A 12,164-nucleotide genomic window follows, 5' to 3' on the forward strand; every position below is an offset into this window, starting at 1 on the left:
GATGATGCCCGGGCAAGAGAAACTCGAATGACAAGGGACCATTGTATTTTGAGTAGTAGAAGCAAAAGTCACAGCTTTATCAGGTAACCAAACAAATACGGACTATTATTATTATTTATTGTGCCTCAATTGGTGACACCTTTCCCTATATAAATCCAAGAGTTCACTGTAGGTTTCTCTTCTTGCAGAGGGAATGCCTCACAAGATGCAAAGGCAGGGACTTGGGTCTAGCTTCTCTGGGTCAGCTCCAATCAGGGCAACCCCACAGCACAGTTATTCTCACAGTCTGAATCTCTTCCCAGATGTATCCACTGCTAACTATTAAGTTGTGTCTTTTCTATTGATGAATAGATATAAGTGACTGTGTATGTGTGTGTGTGTGTGTGTGTGTGTGTGTGTGTGTGTGTGTGTGTTGTTATTCCTGCTGTCCTTTTTTTTTTTTTTTTTTGTCAGTCGTGGGGCTTGAACTCTGGGCTTAGGTGCTGTCCCTTAGCGCTTCAGCTGAAGGCGAGCGCTCTATCACTTGAGCCACAGCGCCACTTTTGGTTTTCTACTGGTTTATTGGAGATAAGAGTCTCACGGAGTTTACTGCCCAGGATGGCTTTGAACCTCGATCCTCAGATCTCAGCCTCCTGAGTAGCAAGAATTACAGGGTGAGCCGCTGGCGCCTGGCTCCCTGCTGTCCTTAATAATCAAGACACATTGTGCCTACAAACTGGTATGTTGAGTTGAAATATCTTTGTAAAACTACTTAATGATAATAAAAAAAAATTATTTATTTATTTATTTATTTTTGGGTCCGGTCATGGGGCCTGAACTCTGGGCCTGGGCGCTGTCCCTCAGCTCTTCAGCCCAAGGCTAGCCCTCTACCACTTGAGCCACAGCGCCACTTCCAGCTTTTTTTTTTTGCTTTCTTGCTTATGTGGTGCTGAGGAATCAAACCCAGGGCCTCAGGCATGCAAGGCAAGTGCTCTACCACTGAGCCACCTTCCCAGCCCAATAAAAAAATTTAAAACAAAATAGTTCTATCAGACTGACGTCTGAAGGAAGAACACACAGGGAGCTTTCTGCATTACAGGTGAGAAGATGCCTGAATATGACAGGGACAGCAGGCATAGGAGGTAGTATTTAAAGGCATGGCCATATCTTGAGTATGGCACTGGATAACTACAAGTGGGCAGATCTTCAGTGACAGACAGGACAATTGTGTACTCACTGGATGGAGATGGGCCAGAACTTTCTACACTGCATCTCCCAGAATGGGAGTTTTGAACTATAAATCATGAAAAAAGAGATGTGCAGTCCAGCCTCCCAGAGACTCTGATTTTGCTCAATTTTTCAACCAAATCCAGACTATGTTAGGACTATTTCACCTGGTTTTCACCTCAGGAGAAACTGTTCTCTTAATATGAAATCACACTAACTGTTTTCATCTGGGTAGTGTCTTCATAGTAGGGACCATGTGGCCTGAGCGTGGACTTCAGGGACTTATCCTTGAAGCTGGACCAGGCTAAGATCTCTGAGGAGATCTATGTTGTCCTAAAGATATTACCTGGAAACTGCGACTTTATCCAAGGGGCCAGAATCCAAATGTTTTTTCCTATTGAACATCTCATCCCCCAAGGTGACTGAAATCTGCTCACGATTCCGAACCAGTTGATAGCCAGGTGACACGTTGATTACTTCCTGAGCACCGAGGTGGAAGGCAAAATAAAATTGCAGACTTGGGGTATGGGGATTCCTTTAGATCCTCTACTATTGCCTTATTCACATCTTAAAAACAGAGCCATGACATGAGATTCCACAGCTCAAGTTCCATCTGCACCCTTCTCCAATCACCCTCCATCACTGAACCTTTGATATCATAGCCTGTACCCATTCTTCATCATCCCTTGTGGTCAGAGCCAGGGGGTGGCTGGGCACTGTGGAAATTAGTCAGCAGTTTGAATCTTTGACTCAACTTTGTCACTCAGTTTCTTAATCATAAAGTGGGGCAAATTAGCTGGGCTCTGATGGCTCACGCCTGTAATCCTAGCTACTCAGGAGGCTGAGATCTGAGGATCAAAGCCAGCCCAGGCAGGAAAGTCTGTGAGACTCTTATCCCCAATAAATCACCAGACAGATATACAAGACACAATGTTGAAAATGAACTTTTCAACTTTGGGGGTGGGGAGAGGGAGGTGTTGGGGAGATAGGGAGAGAAGGGATGGTAGGGGAAAAACAAAGGAGGAGGTAACAATGCTTGATAGGAAATGTACTCATTACCTTACTCATGTAACTGTAACCCCTCTGTACAGTATCTTTACAATAAGAAACATATATAAAAATAAAATAAACCACCAGAAAACCAGAAGTGACGCTGTGGCTCAAGTGGTAGAGTGCTAGCCTTGAGCTGAAGAGCTGAGGGACTGCGCCCAGACCCAGATTTCAAGCCCCATGACCAAAAAAAAAAAAAAAAAAGGGTAAACTAATTTTTTCTTAAAGAGCTTTTGTGGGAGGGAAAAAAAACACACAAGAACATGTAAGAAATGACTATCATGTATTCATTACTTCTCCCTACCCTATTTAGATGCCAAGTCAGAATTCTGGCAAGCCTACCATGGGACATGAACCAGGATAAGATCATAGCATCTGGTACTATGGGGAACACAGCTGTGAGGGACATATGTCACTTCCCTCTCCACCCCCATCCTCATGTGCTATAAGACCTCGGAGCATCTTGTACTTGGTCTCTCATTGAGAGTTATCAGTTTGACTCTCTATACTCTTTCCTATAGGGAAATTATATTTCTTTCTATCGACATTGGTTTTTCCCCAAACCATTAAAGAAATGCATGATTCTTGTTTATAGGAAAAAGGAAAATAGATAAAATCAGGACACAGTAAAAAAAAAAGTAACCATAATAACCCACCAGGTGGTTCATTTTCCTAAATGTAAGCCCCTCTGTACAGTATTTTGTCCATAAAAATGTAAGGTCCGCTCCTGGATGGCGAGCAGACTCCACCCTCCTCGAAGCAAAGTCTCCGCCCAGTACCTGCATTACCTAGGCAACTGGCACACCTGGAAGAGGTCACATCTGCATCTGCTTGAGGTCACATCTGAATTTGATGTGGCCACACCTGTCTCCACCCATACCCTAGATAAGGCCTAGCTCAGGCCCAGACGTTCTCTTTCCCAGGTCTTTCCCAGCCACGTGGAGGGCCAACATGGCCTGGTGCCAACTGGAACGATGAATAAACCTACCCCTTACCTGAATACCACATGTGTGGTGTGGTTTTTACTCAACTACCTCTTTTTAAAAACCTCACACACACAAAAAAACTTGAGATAACCAGAAAAAATATCTTAGCTGGCTGACTGCCCGTGCCAGACCTATAAGGTATGACCACATAGAACACAGGGATGAGGTCTGTGCTCCACGGCAGGTATCAAGAGCCTTTTGCCTTTGATCCCCATTCTCTTCCCTAGCACCTTCTTGCCCTTGCTTTCATTAGGTGCCTTGACAGCCCCTGACCCAGGATTCATGGCTTCCTATTTATGGCAGAAGGTATCCTGCATCGGGGCTTGAAGTGTGTACTGGCCTGGGCTAGCTATCACCACCTGGTGTCCTGGGGACAAATTGTTCATCCTGTACAAGCCAGTCAAGACTGCAATGAAATTCCTGGTTTGGGGTCAATCATGGCTCATCTACTAACCAGGCACATGTAAGGTGCACTACTGATAGCACCTAAAGTCTCCTAGGATTGTCATGGAGATTCTATGAGATGTATTGAAAGACCACAATTTCCTATAATATATGCTTGAGAAATGGTCCCATACCTTTTTCCCGGTTTTACTCACAGTAGGTATTTTACTGCTCTCCCCTTGCCTTCCTAAATGAGCTTTCACTCTGCAAAAGAAATCAATCAATGCATCAGAAGTCCAAACTGTAGAAGATCCATCCTAATGCCACCATCAGCTGAGCCCCAGTCACTTGAACTTCTTAGGGGGTACATGGGATAGTTGAGGATCCATTGACACGGGGCCCTGGTGAGGCTCAAGTCCAAAATAGGTCTTTCTGGGCTAATTAAAGGCACGGGCAAGGCTGTGGTTCTCTAAAGGTTCTTGGGACATGTCTTTTTCATTGATTTTTCTCAACTTCTAGAAGCTGCTGTTGGCCTTTTTCTCCATGAAAAAGCCTTGAATCTCTTGGTCTCTGCTGCTTCTATCACAACTTCCCTGGTGCTTGGACATCCTCTTTTACATCTGAAGGACTTTCATGATTACACTTATTGGACCTACTTGGAAAACATAGGCTCATCATTCTCCACTTCATGCTCCATGTTTCACAACCTTAATTCCATCAGCGCACTCAACTCTTTGTATGTGGACATCGCTGGGGGCCATTCATCAGCTCCTTATCCTCTCTGGGTTCATATCCCATCACCCTCCCCAAGCTCCCTTCATTCCTGGTCTCTTCCTGGAAGAAGGTGCACACACACAGCACAAGGACTGTTCCTACTTCCAGGAGGGCTTCTCCCAGCCATCATCATGGCTCTGGCTGTCCCCTTTATACAGGGACTTGCAGAAAATAATTCCCTATTCTGAACTCTTTTCTATGCCAACTCAGAGTACATTAATTTGTTTACAGTTATCTCTCACCTGGCCAGAAAATAAGCTCCAGGGAATTTTAGGTGGACAGTTCATAGTCATTTCCCCAAGGCCTGACAAATAATAGGTGCTCAGTAAGTATTTTCTAAGCATAAATAAATAAAATCCAAGATTCAAGCACAGATCTAGAACCAAGTAATTCTTCTAAGCTTGTCAAATGGGAATAAAAAGCTTTAACTTGTGGCTGACACACAGATGGAATTTGGAGAAAATCTTAGCCATAGGAAAGTAATTGGCAAGGCAGATTTGTTGCCATTGGTAGGTGGGAGGATTGCCCTGGCCAGATGAACCGATGATGAAGCATTCGTTTATGTGTAGGGCAGGAAGCAGCTGTTGAGGGCAGAGCAGACAGGGAGCTGTGAATGAGGAGACCACACCACCTACAGGTAGGGCCTGAGATTGTAAGAAAATCACTGTGGACTCTAGCAATTTGCTGATATCCATGGCAACACATTAGTTCAAATAGGCAGGGCAATGAAGATCAAGGGAGAGATCTATCATTTACATGCCTAAAACCACTTCCTAACTGGTAGACTTACAAATACTTACTTGGGGGTAAGAGGTTTTACTGTTGATTGGGATGGGATGAAATTGTGTTCTTTCAAAGTTGATACAAGAGGAATTAGCCTGGAAGTGAAAAGTTTACAAGCTCTTTCAGTATTCCAGCTAAGTTCTTTCCCACAGGGACCACACCAAATTGAAACAACTGAGATCCTGGAGCTCTGAGATCTTGAAAACCTCAGGCCTGAGGCCACGGCACTTGTCCATTTGTGCTATGTAGTCCTGGGGTGGCAGCCAACTCAGTTCCTAGGTCCCAAGGCTGTCTGGTGCCACATGGTACCAAAGCTGTTTGATTGGAAGCTGCACTTCCTCTGTAGCACCAGTGCTAGACTTCCTTATTTAAAACAACCCTGATCTTAGCCAGGGCTTACAAGTCCAGCAGCAGCCCAAAGGCACTGGGGAAAGCCACACAAAGCTAGGCTTTCTGGAGCACTTGGAATTTGGCCACAAAACTTACTGCTTGTGAGGCAAAACAGACTACAGATGAGATACAAGCCCCCTACCCCTCACCCATCCCACATAACCCTTACTTGGATCTTCCTGAAGAGTTCTTGTTTGGTGGCTGAGGGGTCTTGATTAGCTTCCGTGGCCCTATGTTCCATGGGTCCCAGCAGGTGCAGTAGATGAGAGGGTTGGGGTTCATGGCACAGGTTAGGGGCAGTCTTAGCTGTTAATTCAGGGTGTTCTTGAGGTTCTTGCTGTAATACACACAACAGCAGAGTTAAATCACTTAGAATCAAAGCAAAAATACTTAAGAGTTAAACTGGAAAGAACTATGTGAAGACCCAAAAAAAGGCTGGTGGAACTTGAAATGGTATAAGGTCTCCACTACAGAATGTATCCGTTGAACTTGCCTCGAAAGGAATTTTAAAATTTCTATAATCAAGTTCTTTCTGTGATCTGTGTTCATAATTAATGTTCAATTATTGTTATCTAATTTACAGATGAGGTCATAGAGGTAGCAACTTGCAGAGCCAGGGACCAACATATCTCCTTGGTTCCTAAGCCCTGTTCTCCATCAGTCTACAGGAACTCTCCCAGAAGTGAAATTCCCAGCATTTCCCGCACAGAACTCAGTGAAAAATCAGTTGTTTCTCAAACTATGGTGCAAGTGAATCTCTTACCTTCTCATTCCAGGGCACCAACCTGAATTATAGACAGGAAACTCTGCATAAAGACAACCCCACCTCCCGATCACAAGAATAACAGCTATCAGATAAGCAGAGAGACTTGAATACAATTGTTTAATGCCACTCTTTTCCAGACCTCTATAATTGAAAATACAGTCAGGTGCAGTGACTCATGCCTGCAAAGCCTAACAACTCAGGAGGAAGAGATCAGGAACATTGTGGTTCATAGTCAGCTCAGGCAAAAAGTTAGTGAGACCCTATTTCAACCAGCAAAGCCAGATGTGGTGGTAGGTGATTGTGATACCTTCCTATATGGATTATCATCCAGCCAGCCTGGCAAAAATACATAAGGTTCTACCCTACCTAAAATATAATTAAGGCAGAAAAGACTAGAGATATGGCTCAAATGGTAGAGCATCTGCCTAGCAAGCACAAGACTCTGTATTCAAGCCCACCATAAAACGAAACAAAACACAGAATTAGGAATTTTCACTTCAGAAGTATAAGAAAATGGGAGATGACACAGGAGCCAATGTAATTTTGGCACAATAACTAGGACCTTGACCACAGCACACCATGGCCTCTGTTTGAAGAAGGAAGAAAGTCAATTCCAGCCTTATAGTTTCCAAAAGACTCAAGGCTCAGAACTGGTAGATTTCCTGATGTCATTGACAGGCAGTTGACAGACCTGTGGTGCACCTGTGGATAATGTCACCTTTTCTCTTTTCCAATCCAAAACATGTCTTTGTGCTGATTCCCGTAGCTGTCTAACCTTACACAGAAAGGGGGATTTGCGGCTGTAATTCGATTATTAGAGTTAGAGAAAATAGAAGAGTGATGGAGAGAGAGGTCTAAGCCAAGGAATTTGGGTATCCTGTAGAAACTGGAAGGGGCAAAGAAAAAGAAGGATGTCTAGAACAACACAGTTCTGTTGCTTTCTAAAAGGAACATACCTTGATTTCAGCTGTGTTTTGGCTTTGATCTTCAGAACTATAAGATTCTTAATTGGTGGTGTTTTAAGTCATTTGTGGAAAATGGTTACAGAGAAGCAGGAAACATAACATGTTGGGGAAAGTAGTAAGAGATACAGAAACCTAAATAAATAAATGTGCAATGACTTCAGGTTTAAAAATTGTATAAGAACGTAAATGTAATTATAGATGATCAAGATGGTGTATATTGATCTAACTAAAGAATGAATTGTGACTACATGGGATGAACAGGGGAAAGGATGGAGGAAGGATAAATAAGAGTTAATTTCTCCTTTACTATACCAAGAAGTCAAGAGAGAAGGTTTAAACTGAAAAGTTTTAAGCAAATGGGGACAGCCCTTGCTTAGCATGTGTGGTGATGTATTCTATCCCCAGCACTGACCAAAAACAAACAAACCCAATCCCCCCTCAAACCAAAATTAAAAGTCCAAAAAGCACGAAACATGAGTTTAAGTCAGAAACTACAGGTATGGAGGGTAAGATACAAGCTGACTTTTCCTTAATTTATTTTTTAACATCATTTGATTTTTAAGTGATATAGGTGGAATATTTCATAAACAATAAACATAAACACCAAAACGTGTTATGAGAAAATCAATACCCAATGAAAGTATTACAATGATAGCAGACTTAATTTTAACTTCTTACTGACTGGCTTCAATATTACACTGGAATACATTTAAGAGTCAGATAAAAAATGAAATAATATTCCTTTTGTCTATTACATGACCCATGGCTAAAGAACTAGGCATGTGGCCCAAGGACTTAGAGACAAGCAGGACCTGGAGACTAACTTTCCTGACCAGATGAGGCCTCTGTGCTCTGAGGATCTGTGGTGATAACTTGTATACTTGTAAATGCTGACACATCCGCACAAATACAAGCTCACACTGTGAGTACTGGCTATACTTCAGATGGACACTGGAGAAAATACCTTGTTCCTTGGTAAGCTTACAGTCACAGCAGGGCTGTCAACTGATTGCTGAGTGAGCTGTGGTGCTAAGGCAGAAGACCTGACCTTGAGAGAAAGGAAGGGTATGCAGGTGGAGATGGGGGTAGGGACAGACTGGATCAGACACCTGGGACCAAAATGCCATGTAGAATAAAGGTCATGGGTAGAAAGGAGGCCAAGAGGCTGGATAACTGCCAAAGCCAAAAATCAGGTGACAAGGCCACCCATATATAACTGTCCTTGCTCTGCTGTGCTTGGCGACCCTGTCAGAGATGTCACACATCAGTGTCAAGGAGGAACAGTCAGGAAAGCAGAGGGACTGCGCCAACCAGGTGAGAAGGTGAGGCCACAAGGGCCTGGGTTCTAGGTGAGAAATCTGGAAGGAGTTCAGTTAGAAAAAACATCACTTCTGCTTGGCCTCAAAGAGGAAAGGCACCAACCCTGACCCTGAAGGTGTATATTCTTGGGACAGGAAGTGAGAGGTCATAGACCGCCTGCTCCTAGCAACTGTACTTTTTATGATGCGCCTTGCTTATTCAACAGGACTGTATAGTTCTTGAAGGCCAGGCCTCTACCCTGACCTTCTCTGTGTCCTACACTGAGCCTGACAGGTCCAATTTGTCTTGAAGGGTTGTTTGATAACTGTTTGCTGCCTGACTACTAACCTGGGTGATTGTAATCATAGGAACTAACTCAACACAGAGAAAAGATTATTCCCAGATAAAACTGTCAAAATACATTGCAACTGTCATTACAATATATTAGACAATAGCACTGGAGTTCCAAATCAGAATATGTAGGTAAAATGCATGTATGACACAATCACTCAGTGGATTTTACATAGATACTTTTATTGTCAAGGTGCTGTACAGAGGGGTTACCATTACATAAATCAGGTAATGAGTAGATCTATTTTTGAACAGTGTCACCTCCTCCCTCCATTTTCTCCCAGTTTTTCCCCTCTCAATCCCCTTCTTCCCCCCGCCACCAGTTGCATAGTTCATTTCCAATATAGTATCTAGTGATTATCAGTGCTGAATTAGTTCACCCTTTGTCCTACCAATTTTAAATGATCATTTACAAAGATATTCTTTCTGTTCTGGTCATTGGCTTGAACTCGGATTCTGTCCTTGAGTATTTGCTCAAGGCTAACACTCTACTACTTGAACCATAGCTCTATGTTCAGCTTTTTGGTTGTTCATTGGAAATAAGAGTCTCATAGGTTTTCTTGCCCAGGCTGGGTTTGAACTGTGATCCACAGCTGTCAGTCTCCTAAGTAGCTAGGATTACAGATGCGAGCCACTGGCACTTGCCAGTCACGAAGATTTAAATAATTATTTAAAATCTGTGAGAGGACTGGGGGTGTATCAGTGGTAGAGCACTTGCCTCGTATATAGAAGGTCCCCAGCACAGAAAAGGAACAAAAAAGAACACAACCTGTAGAAACATAAAGTCTTATAAAAGATATAAAAAGATGGACACAATTATACGAAAGTATGCATCTATAAGACAAATGTTAGAAAAAAACATATTATAAAATGAATTTTGGCCAAAAATGTTAGAATTATGATTCTCCCCTCCCCCCATGACATTCTTAACTAATATTTTGCTTGGGCTTTGAAATCAGGTGGGTCTGACTTTGATGGAGGCTCTTCTGCTTAGGAGTAGGACTGTACAAAAACTTAACTTTTCTGAGTCTTAGTTTCCACATCTACAAAATGGGGTCTTGGAAATCACTAATCCTGAGGTGGTCTGAGGTGCTAGGGGAGGAATTAGGACAAGGGGACAAAGAGCACAATTGGAGGTTTTGGGCAATGACCACTAACAGATGGGCATAGAGCTACAATATTTGAATAACTGGGCTTACCGGTTAAATTTCAAACCTTGACTTCAGTATCCTCTCACTGAACCATTGAGAAGTCTTTTCTTGGGGGGGGGGGTAATCTGTGTGTGTGTGTGTGTGTGTGTGTGTGTGTGTGTGTGTGTGTGTGTGTGTGTAAGGATGATTTTTCCTACTTTGCCTTCCTTTTCCGTATTTCTCCCTGATAATTTACATGAGACTCACTATTTGTGAGCCCACAGAGCCTGCCAGAGAGGGTCTCTGATTAGTGTAAGTAATCAGCAGGAAACATTTTATAAATCTTTAACAAAAAAGCTTACCTTACACAGTTCAAAGATTTGTTTTTCTTGTGTGATTTCTTCTCAGAGTCAAGTGTCTTAACGAGACTTAAAACTGTTGACATTAAAGCAGAAACTCACAGTATATGTAGTGAAGACAGACCTTCAGTGAATCCAGTTGGAGATTCTTAAAAAGGCTGAGCTGGCACGAATAGGAACTTCTAGAGAATCTACTTGTCTCTTGGTATTGGGTGAAAGCCAAACTACAGGAGAAAAATCAACCCTCCATTTAAAGACTTTTTGACTGGGCCTGATGAGAGGTTTATCCTTAAGATAGCAGTGAAGGTTTGTTTCTTTTATTGCTATGGAAACAGAATGGCAGCTCCTCATTGGCTCAGAGAACCTTGTTCTTAAAGGTTGGAGAAACAGCCAGTTAAATTCTCCACAACTCAAATCAGTGCCTACCCTGAACAGCAATGAACTCACATTAGGTTCCCGTTTTCTTAATCAGCCACAACACAAATAGAATTATTCAGAGCAAAGAGAATTAAACAACACTACTAATCTTTCTTGGCCAATAGCCAGAGTTGCCAGCAAGAATTTGTAATGGATTTTGGGTTCCTCTGTCACTTTCTCACTGAAACCTACAACTCAAAAGTAGGTTATTTTTCTCCTTGAATTTAAAGCTTTCAAATCAATAAGTGTACAAATTCTCTATGGCAGGAGTTTTTTTTCCTATTACTAATGGTTTCAGATTTTTTTTCTCATTGTAGAGAAAGTATTTGCTGGGTATGGTGGCACAGGCTTGTAATCTTAGCACTGACATGGGAGGATCTTGGGTTCAGGGCCAGCCTGAGGTACATAGCAAAACTGTCCCACTTAAAAAAAAAGCAACAAAGAAAAAAATGAAGAATATTTGTCATTTATAAGGTATGTTTTATAATAAAAAGTTTCATGCTGCAAGGTGCTTGTGGCTCATGCCTGTAATCTTAGCTACTCAGGAAGCTGAGCTCTGAGGATTAGAGGCAAAGCCAGCTCAGGCAGGAAAGTCCTCAAGACTCTTATCTACGATTAATCACCAGAAAAACAGAAGTAGAACTGTGGCTCAAAGTGGTAGAGTGCTAGCCTGGAGCATAACAACTGTTTAGGGACAGCACCTATGCCCTGAGTTCAAGCCCTCTGACTGACCAAAATAAAAGTTTCATGCTATTTCTCTTTTCAAAATGAAGCTGGTTGCAATGCACTAAATTGTTTTTATGATCTAATAGGTCACAACTCACAGCTTCTCAACCCTTATTCTAAATTCATCCATCCATTCAACTATTGTTTCCTGCATGCTAGACACTGTGGATAGGAGTGGGTCATACCTCAGTTCCTGTGCTCACTTGAGCCTAGAGAGTAAAGGGAAACAATGAATTATTTCAATGAAAGTGCAACAAACCTTACATTGGGAGACTCACCTGTTGCAATTTAAAGCAAGAATTTCTCTTCTAGTGAGTTAGACAACAATTTTAATTAGAAAAGGAATCAGACTAGATCTGCATACTGGAAAGATCACTGTGATTGGAAGGTATAGAAATGATTGGAAGGGTCAAGACAGGAGTCTGTATCAGAGGTCCAGAGACTTAGAGAGGCCCCTCTGAGAAAAAGAGGATCATGGACTTACTGATGGATGGGATGTCAGGGTGAACAGGTAAAGAAGAGCATGATGATTCCTAATGAGTTGTCGATGGTGCCATCTACTGACACAAGAAGGGGCC

The 12,164-nt window shown here is 42.4% G+C and overlaps 1 protein-coding gene across 8 annotated transcripts in view; it reads right to left on the reverse strand.

Annotated features, from left to right (window-relative positions):
• Positions 1-10,834, reverse strand: part of Flacc1 (flagellum associated containing coiled-coil domains 1) — a 31,463-nt gene extending 20,629 nt beyond the window's left edge. The window contains exons 1-5 of one of the 8 annotated variants that reach the window (XM_069995811.1): positions 10,447-10,833; positions 5,743-5,910; positions 5,201-5,278; positions 3,821-3,890; positions 1,553-1,686 (exon numbers count right to left, since the gene is read on the reverse strand). In XM_069995811.1, the coding sequence (XP_069851912.1) occupies positions 1,553-1,686; positions 3,821-3,890; positions 5,201-5,278; positions 5,743-5,855 (395 nt within the window). In that variant the 5' untranslated portion in view covers positions 5,856-5,910; positions 10,447-10,833. Of the gene's footprint in view, positions 1-1,552; positions 1,687-3,820; positions 3,891-5,200; positions 5,279-5,742; positions 5,911-10,446 lie in introns of all 8 variants that reach the window. The other 7 variants (XM_069995816.1, XM_069995813.1, XM_069995812.1 and 4 more) reach the window with 7 other exon arrangements.
• Between the last annotated feature and the right edge of the window lie 1,330 nt (positions 10,835-12,164).

Source organism: Dipodomys merriami, unplaced genomic scaffold, assembly GCF_024711535.1.
Source record: "Dipodomys merriami isolate MVZ:Mamm:240054 unplaced genomic scaffold, mDipMer1.0.p SCAF_49, whole genome shotgun sequence".
NCBI classification, from domain to species: Eukaryota; Metazoa; Chordata; class Mammalia; order Rodentia; family Heteromyidae; genus Dipodomys; species Dipodomys merriami.